This window comes from Meleagris gallopavo, chromosome 7 (assembly GCF_905368555.1).
Source record: "Meleagris gallopavo chromosome 7, MGAL_WU_HG_1.1, whole genome shotgun sequence".
In the NCBI taxonomy this organism is placed as follows: Eukaryota; Metazoa; Chordata; class Aves; order Galliformes; family Phasianidae; genus Meleagris; species Meleagris gallopavo.
In genome coordinates, this window is record NC_139410.1 from 2,220,223 (window position 1) to 2,236,044 (window position 15,822).

General features: G+C 36.7%; 1 protein-coding gene across 1 annotated transcript in view; it reads left to right on the top strand.

Annotated features, from left to right (window-relative positions):
- Window positions 1-15,822, top strand: part of COL5A2 (collagen type V alpha 2 chain) — a 96,963-nt gene that overhangs the window by 54,699 nt on the left and 26,442 nt on the right. Inside the window, exons 8-22 of the mRNA XM_010713348.4 lie at window positions 770-847; window positions 2,465-2,509; window positions 3,015-3,068; window positions 3,670-3,723; window positions 5,105-5,158; window positions 6,378-6,431; window positions 7,177-7,230; window positions 8,571-8,615; window positions 9,765-9,818; window positions 10,489-10,533; window positions 12,681-12,734; window positions 14,437-14,535; window positions 15,004-15,048; window positions 15,144-15,242; window positions 15,524-15,577. Coding sequence (XP_010711650.1) covers window positions 770-847; window positions 2,465-2,509; window positions 3,015-3,068; window positions 3,670-3,723; window positions 5,105-5,158; window positions 6,378-6,431; window positions 7,177-7,230; window positions 8,571-8,615; window positions 9,765-9,818; window positions 10,489-10,533; window positions 12,681-12,734; window positions 14,437-14,535; window positions 15,004-15,048; window positions 15,144-15,242; window positions 15,524-15,577 — 888 coding nt within the window. The remainder of the gene's footprint in view (window positions 1-769; window positions 848-2,464; window positions 2,510-3,014; window positions 3,069-3,669; window positions 3,724-5,104; window positions 5,159-6,377; window positions 6,432-7,176; window positions 7,231-8,570; window positions 8,616-9,764; window positions 9,819-10,488; window positions 10,534-12,680; window positions 12,735-14,436; window positions 14,536-15,003; window positions 15,049-15,143; window positions 15,243-15,523; window positions 15,578-15,822) is intronic.

The window sequence follows — 15,822 nt, forward strand, 5'->3', positions numbered from 1 at the left end:
GGACAAAATATTCTGCAAGACGTAATTTTTTCCTAAATTTTGTGGAATGATGACTGACAATGACATAAATTTCTGAATTTCTGTGGGAAATTCAATTACACATTTGTTGCTATGTGGAAGATACCTGCTCTGTTTCTCACTCCATTGTTTCTGCAGTATTACTGAAATGAGTTGCTATTCGGCAATAAGAAGTAATGTCATTTAGGCTGACAGCCTGCAAATTCAGGAAGCTTTCCTTGGCTTTCTGAATGGGCCTGAATCTGGCAGATGCAGAACATCTCTTCAGCATGGAGGAATCTGTTAGAACCACAGAATGCAGTCTAATGTAGCTGATTGTTAAGATAGCGTGTTTCCGTTTGCCTTCAGATATTTCTGAACTTGAGGCACAGAAAGTGAAGACAAAGCAGTCTTAAAATCAATGAAGAAATATTGCATGAGAAGTTCAAGTATGATTTAAACTTGAGGATGGTGAAAGAAATGTAATTACTTAGATTGGAAGCTTTTCTCTGTTTAGGTCATCTTCCCTTTTTCTTTTAATTAAAGTGGGCGTAGAGTCAGAATAGAAAGCTGCTAATGTGATACATTTGACTGGTCTTTGATGCCTTAAGGCACTTCAGGTATATAAAAAGAACCCTTATTTTAACAATTGGAACAAGAGTTTACTTGTAGTGCTGTAAAGTCTACTTAAGTACTGAAGTGATAGTTGCATAGAATTTTGCCTTGTGAATCAACATGATTGACAACTAAAATCACCCATCATTTTTTTCAGCCATTTGCTGCTCAGATGGCAGGACTGGATGAAAAATCTGGACTTGGTAGTCAGATGGGGCTGATGCCTGGTGCAGTGGTAAGACCAGATTAACCTTGTATTGTAGAATAGTTCTGAAATGGAGTGCGTGTACAAAAAACAAAGTACAATTCATCCTCTTCAAATTCCTATGCCTTTAGAAATTAAATACACAGGATTTTCCAGTGCAGCTTTAAATGGTATCTGAAGACAATGAAAAGATGTTTAAGTGGAAGCTTTTTGTCCTTCATTCTATCCTGCTTTTTGTCTTCCTTTTCCCTTCTGAAACGCAACAGCTATTAGGGTATATTAAAAAAGCAATGCATGATTTTTTCTCATTTGTTGAGTCACTACAGGGGAACTGGAGAGTGTCAGGTGTAGTGCAAAGCTGAGTAAACTAATGTGTAGCTTCGAAGGTTTCTTTTCAATGTTGTGCCATCGAAGATAATTATTTTTGGTAGCATTTTAAAAGAAGATTTCTGAAACCAGCTGTAAGCTTACTATTTTAAGACAGGCGTTCGTTTTCTACATTGAGACCAGTTTTCTCTCACTGTTATGTTCTTCATTTTTAGAGCAACGGGAATGTACTGGTAAAATGGGATTTCTATTTTTTAATGATCTGTGAAATCCATTACACCACCCGAAACTGTATGTTTGGGTTATTTTTAAATAGTATCTTTTTGCTACGTATATTTATCATACTGTGAGATCTCAAAGATGTTGCTAGCTTTTTTCTGTCATTTTTAGCATTCTTGCTTGAGAAAACTCTTGTTCAGTGACTGCCCTGTCCATGAGTTTGTCTACCTGCATCTTATCAATCCAATCCCCCAGCAGTTAGAATTCAGTTATAACACTGTTTGAAAGGTTCTCGGTAAAACTCAATAACTTGTTCAGCTAACCTACTGTTTTTTCGTTTTTTTTTTTTTACTTTAAATTTCATTTGAAAAGGGCTTAAATGTGATGTAAAATTACTAAAAATTAATGAACAGTGTGCTAAAGAGAAATCGTGAATCTGTCAAAAAGGAAGTTATTGTCTGCTATATATGTTTCTGTCTTGGTAGAAGTAAATATATATATATATATATTTTTTCAGAAAAGATGGCTTTATATTGCAAGTTAGAGTTAAGCATAAGAGTGTTCTAAAAATGCTATCGTAGTTTTTAAGGGCAAATCTATACTTTCTGTAACAAACAGCAACCATTTGGAGCCTCCTCTTGTATTTTGTATGATTCGTGAAAATGCATCCTTCCATTACCAGTCCCGCTCATAGGCAAGAACAGTGCAAATGTATTTTTTCATTGTTTGCATTAGTAAATTAATCTAGTTAATCAAATGCAATGAAAGGCGGAGACTGTTTTCCCCCTAAATGTAATTGTAGCCTTGGATTTCTCTAGAAAAATTATGCACTCGTATAGGCTGTTCTTACTGATGTCAGGCTGTGACATCCGAAGCTCGTGTTTTCAGTGGTGAAAGAATTATGCTGCTGTGACTTTTGAGTTTGAAGATAGTCATTTGTTGTGCTTTATTTGGATTTCATAGCATGTAAGCGTTTCAGAGAGTTTGGCCATACAAATGTTAACTAGAAGGTCGTTATCAGGCAATTAGGCTGCCTCTGAAGGGTGATTGTTGCTAAGGGAAACGTGGTGTTCAGTGTATAACTACTTACTATTCTGATAGGGTCCAGTGGGTCCAAGGGGTCCTCAAGGTCTCCAAGGAAAACAAGTAAGTGTTTCATCGTACTGGTTTGAAGATAGTTGGCCAAAGAATATTACAGAGCATGTAGTAACTTGTATATGTAGAAGAGAACTCAACTCTGAGACTGTCTCGAGTATGGCTGAATGTGTCCTCATCTAGAAGTGAACCCAAATGTACTGCTCTCAAGTTCTGCGTCAGATATACTCTATAGACTCTACAATTTATCAAATCCCTAACAAGGTTTTGACCCAACGCATCTTTTAATGAGGATGGGCAAATGATGCAGCTTCAGTTGTAATTTTGACATTAGCATGATGTTCATGTCTTACGGGACTTCTGTATGGCTCAGGGCTTCTCTAAAGGAGAATACTTCCAGAGAAATCTTAGCATCTGCCTTTCACTCATCTGTGCTTTTTCTGATTTGGAATCCAGACTGTCCCATATTGTTGTTTTCCTTACCCTGGTGTTTAATTTATCTGTTTATGTTCGCTTTATGGAACGTGTAATTGTACTTATCTCTTTGCAATTACAGGGTGGTGCTGGCCCCACAGGCCCTCCTGGTGAACCTGGAGATCCAGGACCTATGGTAAGACCAATTAAATTCAAACACTTGTACCATAAAATGGCTAACAGTTAATTACATCTCCTTTAGAGGTCTTTCTTCCATGCTGTCTCAACCAAAGCAAGTAATGGATACTTAAGTAAAGAGTTGTGGTGTTGGAACTATGCTGTCAGGAATCAGTGAACTTGAATTACTTTGTATCTGAGTGATATTATAAACAGACTTTTTTTTTACTTTGCCACCACAGACTGGAGGATGGCTAAGCACTAGTAACACCATAGCCGGTAGGGTAGCCCATAAAGGAAGATGAAAATATTCATTTTTTGGAAGTAATATAGTGATTCAAAAGTATAACTGAGAGACAGACTGGGAACAATAACCGATTTTACATTTCCTTTCTCCAGAAGAATCCATCTTAGATTTTAGTACTATACATGTATACATTTAAACTTCATGCAGCTTTCTTAGGGACAGAATGATTGAAGCATCACAAAATTTTGCAGTCGTGCTTACACATTATAATCCTTTTTTTACACCTGTTTTTTGTGAAACAAGGCATTCAAATAGAGCAGATAGCTATTTTAGTGACTAGATAAACTCGTCAACAAATCTGTTTATTCCTCAGGGTCCAGTTGGTTCTCGTGGTCCAGAGGGGCCTCCAGGCAAACCTGGTGAAGATGTAAGTTGGTTATTGTTCGTATTTTATTTCAAATAAAACAAATGTTGGCTTCTTGTAAAGAATGACTAACGAGCAGATGTGTCTGCAGCTATATCTTTTCTTTTTCCTTTTTGTAATCGTACTTATCACTATCGCAGTATCATAACAATGATCGTCAGATATGTTTTTCTGTTCAAAACCTTCCTTTCTTCTCATTACATGTTACCATGATACCTAAAGTTTAAGCACTGTTCTTAATATTTCTTTCCTCAATCAGTTCTTTGTAAGATGTCTTCCTTGAAATCGGGGCAAATTGCAGCCCCTGCTCTCCTTGCAGTCATGTGATGAGCTAGAAGAACTGTAACAATAACATGCACCTGGATATGAACAATAAAATGTTACTATTAGAAAACTTAACTAAATAATTTATTATATCTGTAATTGATTTTATGATTATTTACACACACTTATATTTCATGTAAAATGCATGCACATAATAAATGTATACATACTGCGCAACAGTAAGCTGGGGATTTTCCATTAGACATACGTTCTTTGTTGGCAATGCAAGTTAAATTTATCTGAGTTGTGAACTGTAACTGTAAAGTGAATTGAAAGCTGGAGATTCCAGATGCTTCAGTATAGAAATTACCATGGTAATGGTTGCTTTCTCATTAAACCAAACCAGGATGGCATATGAATCTGTGAAAACAGTTTATTCTTGGTGCACTGAAACTAAATATCAGTACTACTTGAGGAACTTGCTCCATTTCCAGTGTCTGTGTGGGTTTCTTTAATTGCATGCGTGATGTGTTTTACTGTCTCTCTGTCCAGAAACTACTTTTCTCAAGCCTTTCATATTTCTGCAGTCTGATGTCCTGGATGTATGTGAACTACCTGATATGTATAAGGAATATTTGAGTATCTGGTAGATTTTCAGTCTTTAAAATATTACTTCGTGGAGAAAACCATCAATGACGGACTGATGTAGAATTTAATTGTGCTCATTTTACAACGGAATTCGAACAGAAGGAGAAGTAATAAGCTATAATGCAAATAGTTTCAGGTTTCTGTTCCTAAGGACAATTGTAATGATGTGACTGCCAGCACAACTGTGGCCAAAGGCTGCCTGGTTCTAAACTCCCAGGCACACTACCGCCTCGCAGTGCCAGCTGGCACATTAGACTATCTTCAGTTTCTGCAATTCTCTGTTAAAATGCCTTCTAAGTTACTGCATGTAATGCACGCTGTTAGTCGTGTGTGCAGTTGCTTTATGTTACTGTAAAACAGGCTTTGTAGTGCATATTTGTTTGAATGGAAGATAGAGATGAGAGAAGTGCATTTTCTTATTTGCTGTTTTTATGTATCTTTGCTTCTGTTTGTTTGTTCTTCTTTCTCCTAGGGTGAACCCGGTAGACCGGGACAGTCGGGTGAGCCTGGATTTCCAGGATCTCCAGTAAGAACATAATTTTGCATTTTAGCAAATTGTCATTCTTTAGCATTATTACGTCATCAGGATCTGTTTTTTTTAAGTGCGAAGCTTAGTCGTTTAGTTTGTGCAGTGTTTATATCACCTAACTCTAACAGTTCAGATCAGTGCCATAGCTAAGAAACAAACATGTGTTTCAACAGTCTTCTCAATTAATCATGAGAGTCATTTCATATATGAAGTACGCACAAAGCAGATGACAGTGCCTGGCAGTTGTGCAGTTCCCAGTATCTCACATTGTCATTTGCAATCATGCTTTCTATAGTATAAAGTGATGTCAGGTTAAGGTGGCAGTGTTCATCTCAAGTCTGAGAGACGGTGGAAGAAGTGATGGTAGCATGGACATTTTCAAAAATATTGTTATGGATTTTCAGTGTGTACACATAATTAAAATACTTCCGAGTAATAAGTACTTGTGCTGCAGAGAATGCTCACAGTGATTCACCCTAGAAATAAAAGAAAGCAGTTAGGTCTGAAAAACTGTTTTGCCATCACATATAACACAATGTTTTATTTGACCTGTATTAATCACATAAAATACCTGGAAGTGAACTGTGGTGTGGCTCAAAAGGAGATGGGTAAATCCAAGAAGCTGCCTGATACACATTATCTCTTACACTGCCTCCTTTTCTTTCAAGCATGCAGTTTTTGCCAGTTAACTTTGTTAGCTGTGAGAGAGAAAATCTCTTCAAGATAGAAATGATCTTTTAGTGAGGCAGCATTGTCTCCAAGCCTTCAAAATTTTATGGATCAAAGGTGATGTTTCAAAAGCTGCTTCATGCTAATGTAGCCTATGGAGTATTCTGTTCAGATGAGGCTGTTTTATTTTGACTTAATTAAATCATCATTTTTGTATGCTTCTAGAATAGTGCATGCTATTGAACACCATCTGTACTTAAAGCCTCTAGTAAAATCCTGGGAAGAGTCTCAGTATCAGTGAAAATGCACGTAATGTTGGGACTGTTTAGCTTCATAGGATGTTACCTTGTTTTGTCTGTGACCCCCTTAAATGCTGTACCATGTTGAGTCATGTCACTGCGGTGAAGGAGTTTTTCAGGAACATTATTAATAATGAAAACGACCCTCTTCCCTGTTTACAGTGTTGTTACTAGTTTTATCTGCAGAAATCTGTAGTGTTTTACTTGTGTATGTTTTTTTTTTTCTTTTCCCTTTTTTTTCTCCTTAGGGGCCTCGAGGCTTTCCTGGTGCTCCAGGTCTTCCAGGTCTCAAGGGTCACAGGGTAAGAAACATGGTCTGCCCTGTCCTTACTGATGATGTTTGAAGACACTTTCAGCGGGAAGACTTTCAGCTGGTTTTGTAGTTGTGATGAATTTGACTACACTGTTAGTTCTGCCAACAATAGCCGAACCACTGCCATTAGAGAGAGAGAGAGAGGGCTTTGTAGAAAATCAGTGCTATTCCCCATTAAGCTGACCTCAGTTGTATTCTTCTCTAATTTCTTCTCTTTACTTTCATATGTTCTGGGAATCTGGATGGAGCTTGCATGAGCCCTGCCAAGCTTCAGGAGGCACAAAGCTGACAGTTCTCTCACTCCATTGGCAAGTCTTTGGTTAGGGTGGGGAACCTGAGGGGTATTTGCAAGATGGAGTTATTACAAACAAGCAAGTTTTCTGGCCAGAACTTTACTTAAGGGAGAAATAAATAGGTTTCCTGTTGCTCAGAGTCTACTCCTTGTTCTCGGATTTTTTTTCTTTAAAGGAAAGTTAATCCAAGGAGATGTACCTTGTACAAACAATTTCCATTTAAGAAATGTTTAAAAACTTTTTTTCATAATTTTTTCCTTCTGTTTTTTCCCCCCTTTCTTGCTCTTGCCAACTGGAGTCCATTCTTAAGGTTCTGGCATTGAATTATTTTAACAATACTAGTAGAAATGCTGTGCGTATATATGTGTGTGTGTGTGTGTGTGTGTGTGTATATATATATACATATATATATATATCACCAGATTTTCTTAACTCTTACAGGGGTTGAAAGGTCTTGACGGTCCAAAAGGTGAAATTGGAGCAGCTGGAGCAAAGGTATTTTTGTGGCTCAAAGAGTTAAAACTTTAAACAAGTTTCATGTAAAGTCTAAGTAATGAAAGTCAGTAAGTGATACAATAAAGCTTTGTACCCACTTCTGTTGGTGCTGCTTGCATACAGTTAATGGTTTTTTCTGGGGATGCTATGTGGAACTGTTCATTTTTACTTTACGCTCAATCTTTATTAACTATTATGAAAGTACATAGCTGGGCTTGATACAAAAAAAAAAAACCCAAAACATGAGAGTTTGTGTTGGTTGCAGTTTCACTTGGGGTGTCGTGAGATGAATCTGTTGCCTGTCTGTGACACCTAGGTTATGTTGAAGATGTTGAATTCTGTTAGCAAAGAGCCTGTACACATTGTCACTTGGTCAGTTTATGATCCATGTTGGTTTTGTGTGAGCTGGTTGAGGGATCATTGTGTTACTGCTGTATGAATTCCCTTAGATAACCACAGATCAAATGACTGTCTTGGAACAGAGAGTAAAAACAATTTTCTAAAATTTGGTATACAACTATATATTTATAATACATTTAAGAAAATCAATGCATAATTCAAGTATAATTTTAGTCTCTTAATTTACCTTACTAGGTTTAAACAAGATTGGCTTAAAGGAAGCAGATGTTGAAGGGGAAAGAAAACATTCTATCAACACAACTTTTTTTCAGCTAACCACTTCGCTTTGGGATACTCTCTGGTTCTTGTAGCACCTCTACTATTTCAGCTCAAAGCAAGATAGTCAGCTGCTGTCAGTGCTTTCAAGATGGATTAAAAGTTATTTTACTTCAGCATAGAAACCTATTTCAGATTTTTACTCCTTGATTAGTGCTGATGCGAAAACATTTTTGGTTTCCTGAAGGTGATAATCACAGGTGGAACCTATGCCTTCGGATAACAAATGCAGTGAATGAAGAATGCCTTCCAAAAATGTTTATATACAAGTGAAATTAGAGCTAAAGGAAGTTCCTCAAAGATGAGGTGTCTTTGCTAAGGCTAACTTACTGTAGAGACAAGAACAGCAGAAACATTGGATTTGGTAGAAACAGCTCAGTAGTTGGTATGGGCTGTCAGCTAGGACTGGTAGGAGGAGAATGCAACTATTTCTTGCCTGTGAATCCTGCTGGCTATTGTTTTCTGTTGCTTATTCTCCTTGTCAACCAGTGAAAATCTCATGTCAGGGTGAAACGATGCCTCTGGTGCATGTGTGATGCACACAGGTGACTGTTCAAATCATCTTCTTATGTCGTACATGAGTGCAGAGGAAGGGGTTGAAATATGTAATTCTATTTTCCTTTAAGCTGTGTCCTCTAACTGTACCATCTCATTACTTTTTCTAGGGAGAATCTGGACCAACAGGTGCCATGGGTGCAACAGGTCCTCTAGTAAGTATTGCATATATTGGCACTGTTACATACTGCCAATAGTATATGTGGCAATTTTATGCTTTTGAAATCTATATTTGATGCCTTGAAGCTGAATTTTCTCCTTGCTAATGCTTTGTTTTCTACTGTACTACAAGTAGTGCTAATACCTTGTAAGATATTTTTCTTGGCAATACGTGGACCTACAAATAAAAGAAGCAACACAAATTTTCATGTACGTTTAGTAATTGTCTGTCTACTTGTAGAAACTTAGACATTTGGGGTAACTATAATTTTTTTCCATGTTATTGATTCATCTGAAGTAGATGGATCTGAGATGGAATAATTGAGATCACAAATGTACTAGCTAAGAAACCCACAGAGAGGATTTCAGATATTATGGTGAGGATGTGCCTTTGTGGCATAGAAATGGAGAAGCTTTTTCTCAGCATAGCTTTCATTCAGATCTGTTGGTGGAAAACTGTAAGCAGTATAGCATTTCAAAAACTCACTTTCAGCAGTGCTTGTATACATCAAGCACATGCACGATATCGGGTAATGAAATCTCTGCAAAGCACACGATCATGTGTCGTACATAAGGCAATATCCCTGAAGGGGAACCTTGTTTGTGAATGAGCCACAGTAAATTATATTACGTTATTAACCCTGGTGAGAACATACAAAACTTATTCTGATGCTTTTAGATCTAAAAATACCGTTGGAGCAGGAAAAGAGAAATTACAGTCCATTACATTTCTGCTGGGCAAGCCTGTGAAACTGCAAGGATTTGTCTAAGCTCCTATTTCTTTCCTGTCATAGAACAATATAAAGTACACCTATACAAGGAAAACAAAATCAAGCTTGTTTTCTGTAATGATAGTTCAAATCAGCTGTCCTTTTTGTGCTTGTAGTCTCAGTGAAGCTAATCATGTTCTCGATAAAAACAAAGACTGAACAAAAAATTCCTGAAGAGCAGTGTAATGCAAAGGATATTTGAAACTAAGGAAAAGTCAAGAATTTATGAGGAAGAAGTAAAAAGATTAAAAAAAAAAAAAAACAGGAGGGAAAAAAAAAGTCTCTTCTCCTATGAGGAAAAAAGTTGAGTAAACCATGTTTTCTACTTGTTGTTGCTCTGTTCTTGAGCATTGCATTTCTTATTCTGTCTTCAAGGGACCTAGAGGAATGCCAGGAGAAAGAGGTCGAATTGGACCACAGGGTGCTCCTGTAAGTATGGTCTTCGTTTGTCTCCTTGTATTTCCTGTTTTGTTTCAGTTTAAATTTAAAGCTGTGAGCCCATAAGCTTTTGTGTGACTGCTAGTCACTGCAGTGATGAGTTCTGCTGTAGCTTAAAGTTACAGCCTGAGTAGAGTTTTGTGGAGAGAAAACTTTAACATACATTTCAAAAGTCTTTTCGAAAAGGAAAATGCCACTGGTATGCTAGCGTTGCAATTTATCATGCTAAAACTTTTCAGTAGGACAGATATCCTCATAATGCTTTTTTTTCTGTGATTAAATAATTTCTCATTTGTTTCTGTGAAAATTCTCTTGAAAGGCTATTTTCAACAAAAAATGCTGAATTAGAAAACAAAAACAGTGATTTGCCTTTATGAAGCAAATGTGAAATCATTTTTGAGTAGAAATTTCCTTTTCTTGTTTATGCTACTGCACCATACAGTGACGCTGTCAAAATTTTGGCCCTTCGTAAGTTGAAGAGAAATGTATTTCTGTAAAGGAAGCGTCATTTTTTCCCCAAGTGTTATACGTTGGTGTTTGGAGGGATCTATAATGCAGCATGTATTTGAACACTGTAGTCTGCGTGGTCATTATTACAAATGATAATGATTTAAAAAAAGAGTTCCTACAGACTTTCTCTCTTGTCCATTTTCATATGTAGGGTGGACGTGGTCAGCATGGCATGCCTGGGAAGCCAGGCCCAATGGTAAGTTGCTTTCTTAATCATGATTTTTTTCATCCCGTATTTCATCCCACTTAGCTTTTGGCATCATCAAGAGAAACACAAACAACTGCTGGCCGTTGTTGGAGCTATAATTGATTCCTTATTCTGACACTGGACCAGGAAGTTACTGATCCACATTTTATTTCTTTACTTAGAGGCTTCCATACTCTGGGAATAATATGAGCCTGAGAAACATTTATTTACATGTGTTGTCTTAATGACGAAGCAATTTTATAACAAAATTCATTAAAAATAATTAACTGTAATAGAAGCTAGAGAATGAATATTCTCTGAAAACTCCAAAACTCTGTTAGTGTATAGTGGAAGAAGGTTAACTTAATAGAAAAAACTTGAAAACAGTGAAAAGGTATTTCAGCACTGAAATCAAAATATGAAGGTTAAAAAAAGCTAGTTCCCAAACTATGAAATTGTACGTGAAGGCTGAAATTTTTGTTTGGCTTGAAACATGAATTCAGCTTCACTGGACATGACAATTGGTTGGCAGACTCTTTTGGCAAATTCTCATGCATAGTCACAAGGGACGTAGCGATTCTTAGTACATATCTTCCTAATTGGAGGAAGAGTTAATGAAAAGCATAGCTATTTGAGTACGGTACAGTGATCTACCCTAATTCTGGAATTCTTGTATTCCAAGGGAGATTTGGTGTATGTCTGTTTGTGATCCAGTTAACTGGGATGTAGGTTTTCAAAATTATACTTTGGAGATATTACATAATTCTATAGAAATCCAGTGCGAGGTCATGGCAGAAATGTCTGTAATTAATACTCACTGGGACAAATTGTTCTTGACAGCAAAACTTCATTACATAGAACATTTTTTTTTCCACAGAGTGTCAGTTTAAAAAAAAAAAAAAGGAAAATAAAGAGGAATCATCTCGGAACCCAGCACTGTAGTGAATTTGTGTAACCACTGTGTGTCACCACTCCGAGTTTATAATAAAGTAGAAATAGTCTTCTGTTGAATATATTGTTCAGCACAAGTGGTATTGTACAAGTGGAAACGATTTATAAATTTACTACAAGGCCCTTAATTAGAAGTCTTTCTGTTTAACAAGTTTAAATATACATGTATATTCAAGTACGTACACTTGAAGTTTGCTTTCCTGTGACTTTGGACATTCTGCCAGGCAAGTCCAGATGTTTGCATTCATGCCCAAACATGGGAGCCACCAAAGGGTGAGCCAAATGCTCTGTGGTACAATGCATCCGTATTTGACTCTATATCTAGAAATAGCGTAGCCACATAATCATCTTTCTGCTCGAGCTGCTAGACATTCGTAGGTATGGTATTGACTGTCTTGAGGTATAAAACTATATCCCTGCTTTGTGGAGCTGAGGATGCAACTCTTTAAAGAAATGCACTTCGTGGTGTGCCATGAAATCCAGCCTTTCCTTCTCTTCCTTTTGAAGAAACACTTCCTTATCTCAGGACAAATATCTAAGCAATAGGCTGCTCCTGCTGTATGTCTTCGTATAACTTCAAAAACCTGATACAAAGTCTGCATTGTAACTCCGGCAAGAATTTGGTTGTGAATTTGGAAATGTCGATGAGAGAGAAGTGTAGGAAGGGGGGACATGTAGTTGCACAGTCTTAAATTATTTTTTTACCTATATTTTTGCTTGTCATATTGTTCAACTCAAATATCTTGTCAAGCAACGAACTTAAGATTTGTTATGTTATGATGGAGAAGTAACTTTGTATTTTTTTTAAATAATTGAAACTGCTACTTGCAGTAGGAAAGATTTGATTCCTTCACACTTAGCTTTTCCTTTCTGTACCACAGTAATATGAATGTAGAAAGAGGAAGTAAGGCTTTATTAAAAATGAAAATTGAAAGATCATTATAGTTATCAACTGTGCAATTGGCACATCATTAGCTTAATCAAGAACTGTAAGTTTGCTTATACTTACTTAAAAACATTATAAAACACCATACCCTATCACTCAACACACGTATCACTCAAGAGAAGTTCTTTCTTTTCTTTTTAAAAAATATTGTATGACTAAAAGTATATTTAATCCTAGAGTCATATTTACCTGATGTTTAGATATTAATCTGTGTGACCTGAGGAGTGGAATTATATCTTTGTATGAACATCTTTTATAGGGTCCCCTTGGCATAAGTGGTTCTCCAGGTTTTCCAGGCGCTCCTGGAATGAAGGTAAAAATAATTAAAATTCGCTTGTAATATGCTTAACAACGCAAGTTCATCTTGAAGTCATTTCACACCAATCTGTGTACAGGTCCCTGAGAGTGGCTGTAACATCAGTCTTTGTCAAGGCCTTGAGAAAGAAGTTAGAAACCAAATAAAGTAATAGAAATTACCACAATTAGGGTATTTTTTTCTTACTTTTACTTGTGCTTTCAATAAGGACTTAAAAGACACTTTTATCCTGAGCCAAAATCTTGTCCAGTTTGTTCAGAGAATAACGCGGTATAGTTCGGAAAGTGAGTTGTACAATTAGTCCAAGAGAGCATGGAAGCAGCATCTTCTGGTGTCCAGTTGTGGCCAATAATGCTTTTACAGGTCTAGGTCAACTCAAAAGAAAATACTTGAAACCCCAATAGAGATACACTGCAACTCTCTACAGTAAGACAAGTGATAATTTCATTCTTTTGTGATTCTGTGCGATTGGACTGGTGAGGAAAACTTGTATGAGCTGCAGTACTGTCTTTGAGATTTTCTTCTCTTGTTTTTGAAGAAGCCTCTCAATTATTTTTTTTTCCCTAGTCTTGAGAATGTCTCCACAGAAAATACAAAAGACAAATCATACAACCTCGTATTTCTTTCACTTGCTCCCTACCTGGCTGCTTCCTCTTGTTCTTTTTCAGTCCTTAAACATGACATGAAAAATGTATCACAAAGAATTTATTTTTCGATTTGCCAGGGAGCCAAGTTTAGCAGATGTTTTGTGTTGTTGCGAAGCTGAATACATGCATGAAACAATTTTTGGAAAGGAGTCTCAGTATGAGTATTAGGATAATGTATATAATTAAATGGTAGTGCTTTTTACTGCATGTGTATCCTGTATTAAATATCAAAACAAATATTTGGGGAACTTTTATGTGAAGAATCGATGAAAACATTTTGAAAAAGAGGTCCTATCTTTAAGCTTGATCACTAGATGAAGTAAATTGGAATAGGTGCTATGAACTTAAAAAAGCTAATCAGACCATGTGTTGAAGATGTAGACTTCATTTCTGAAAATGTAATAATAATGGCCAAAAGGCAAATTTCCTGTATAAAAATAGAATTCTAAGTAGATCCCAGGAGGAATGATTTTTTTGGAGTATTTGTTCCGCTCTTACAAGGCTTTATTGGGAGTAATAATCTATTTGTTCTGTTCTACTCTGACTAGCATGACATGTGACTACTGGAGCATTACATCTGTCTTTGTATCATCTATATCTCTCTATGAAGACACTTTATTTAATATACGCTGTAGTGCTGCAACACCAAGTCCATCTGTGCTGTGCAAAAAAAAAACAAACCCAGCTAAGTGTTTTGTAACTCCTGAATCCTGATTTTTATCTGCTAACTGAGCAAATAAAACTGTTAAAATACAGGTATGGACTAGGATTAGACAGATAGCTCTCTAAAATCTTAAATGTGGCTTAGGCCACAGGATGGAGTGGTCCTCCTCTGTGGAAAGTTTTCCTACATACATTAAGGGGGAATTCTTTTTGTAGTCAGAGTACACAGAGAATTAGAATTAGTTAAGTGTGTGTATATTTTAAGGATAATAAGGTATATCAAGATGTGAATTGTTTTTCTCTTGTGAGCTCAGTATTACTCCTGCCTTAGTTTTAAGTTTTGCTTCTTAGCAGAAGATAATCTCCACTTTTCTCCTGTGAAATCTTAGGGAGAAGCAGGTCCAACCGGTCCTCGTGGTCCTGAAGGCCCTCAAGGACAAAGAGGTGAAACGGGTCCACAAGGCCCAGCTGGATCACAAGGTCTTCCTGTAAGTACATTACATTGAATTCCTCTCTGCTCAGTATGAGCACATAGCCTGTTTACTGGGGATTTTAAAATCCTACTTGGTAGACGGTAAATTTTGCCCAAGTACTTTTTCCCAGAAAAGGAAAGGTGTCATTCATCTGTTTTGTTTTTTTTTGGTTAGTTTTTTGTTGTTTTTTCATAACTGTTTTCTGTTACTTAATTAAAACAACTTAGGAAACTGGAAGTTGTGCAGTATGATACAATCTCAATCCTACAGATACTTTGAAAACTTATTGTGATTTTCAGTCTTCAAGATCTTAAATTGTACCCTTCGTTACTCATATTTGCATGAGTAGATCTTAAGTTAATGTATTTATTCAATAACCTTTATTGTCTGCTCCGTTAAAGTTAACAAATAGCTATCTTCTGCTTTTGCTATCGATATCCTCCTCAATACAATTAATTTTAATGAATGGGATGTTATTTCTAGGGTACGGAAGGGACAGATGGTTCTCCAGGTGCCAAAGGCCCAACTGTAAGTAAACGTATCACCTGTTGAAGAAACTGTGTAAGTGGATTTATTTCCTTATTAGCAGTTGAATTTTTCCTTACTGCTATTTCTATTTGTAGGGATCTCCGGGCACTGGGGGCCCCCCTGGCTTATTAGGTCCACCTGGTTCCCCAGGACCACAAGGCAGTACAGGCCCACCGGGTATTCGAGGGCAGCCGGTAATGACGCATTTTCTGTGAAAACTATGATATCTATCAAATGTGTTAATCTTGAAACTAAAACGCTTGTTAGAAGTGAGGTACCTTTTAAATTAGCAGCATGGTAATGAGTATGCTGAGAATGAGATCTTGTCAATCTTCTGTGACTTAGAAATAACTTTCTTTTTTTTCTTAGAGGTCTAAGAAAGAAGGGTGTCTCCTTCTATTTCATAACATCCAAAATGAATGAATGACTTAGACAGTTGTAACTTCGTACGTATTAACTGTGTGTTTGTTTACAGGGAGATCCTGGTGTTCCAGGTTTCAAGGGAGAAGCAGGACCCAAAGGTGAACCGGTGAGTCTCCGTATGATTTGTAAGATGAAAAGGAGTCACAAAGGTTGTATGTGTATTTTGAATAGGCTTAAAAATTTTAAAGACTATTCTGATGTTATTTTTCATTGTTACTTCTGTTTGTCAAGTAATATTTATGGAAGACAAGCCACAGTGAACTTAGCTAGACAGTATACAGGCAAAATAGTTCCTTTGATGGTATAAATCACCTATCCTGTATAGGCCTTATCAGTGTGAAAGAACTCAGA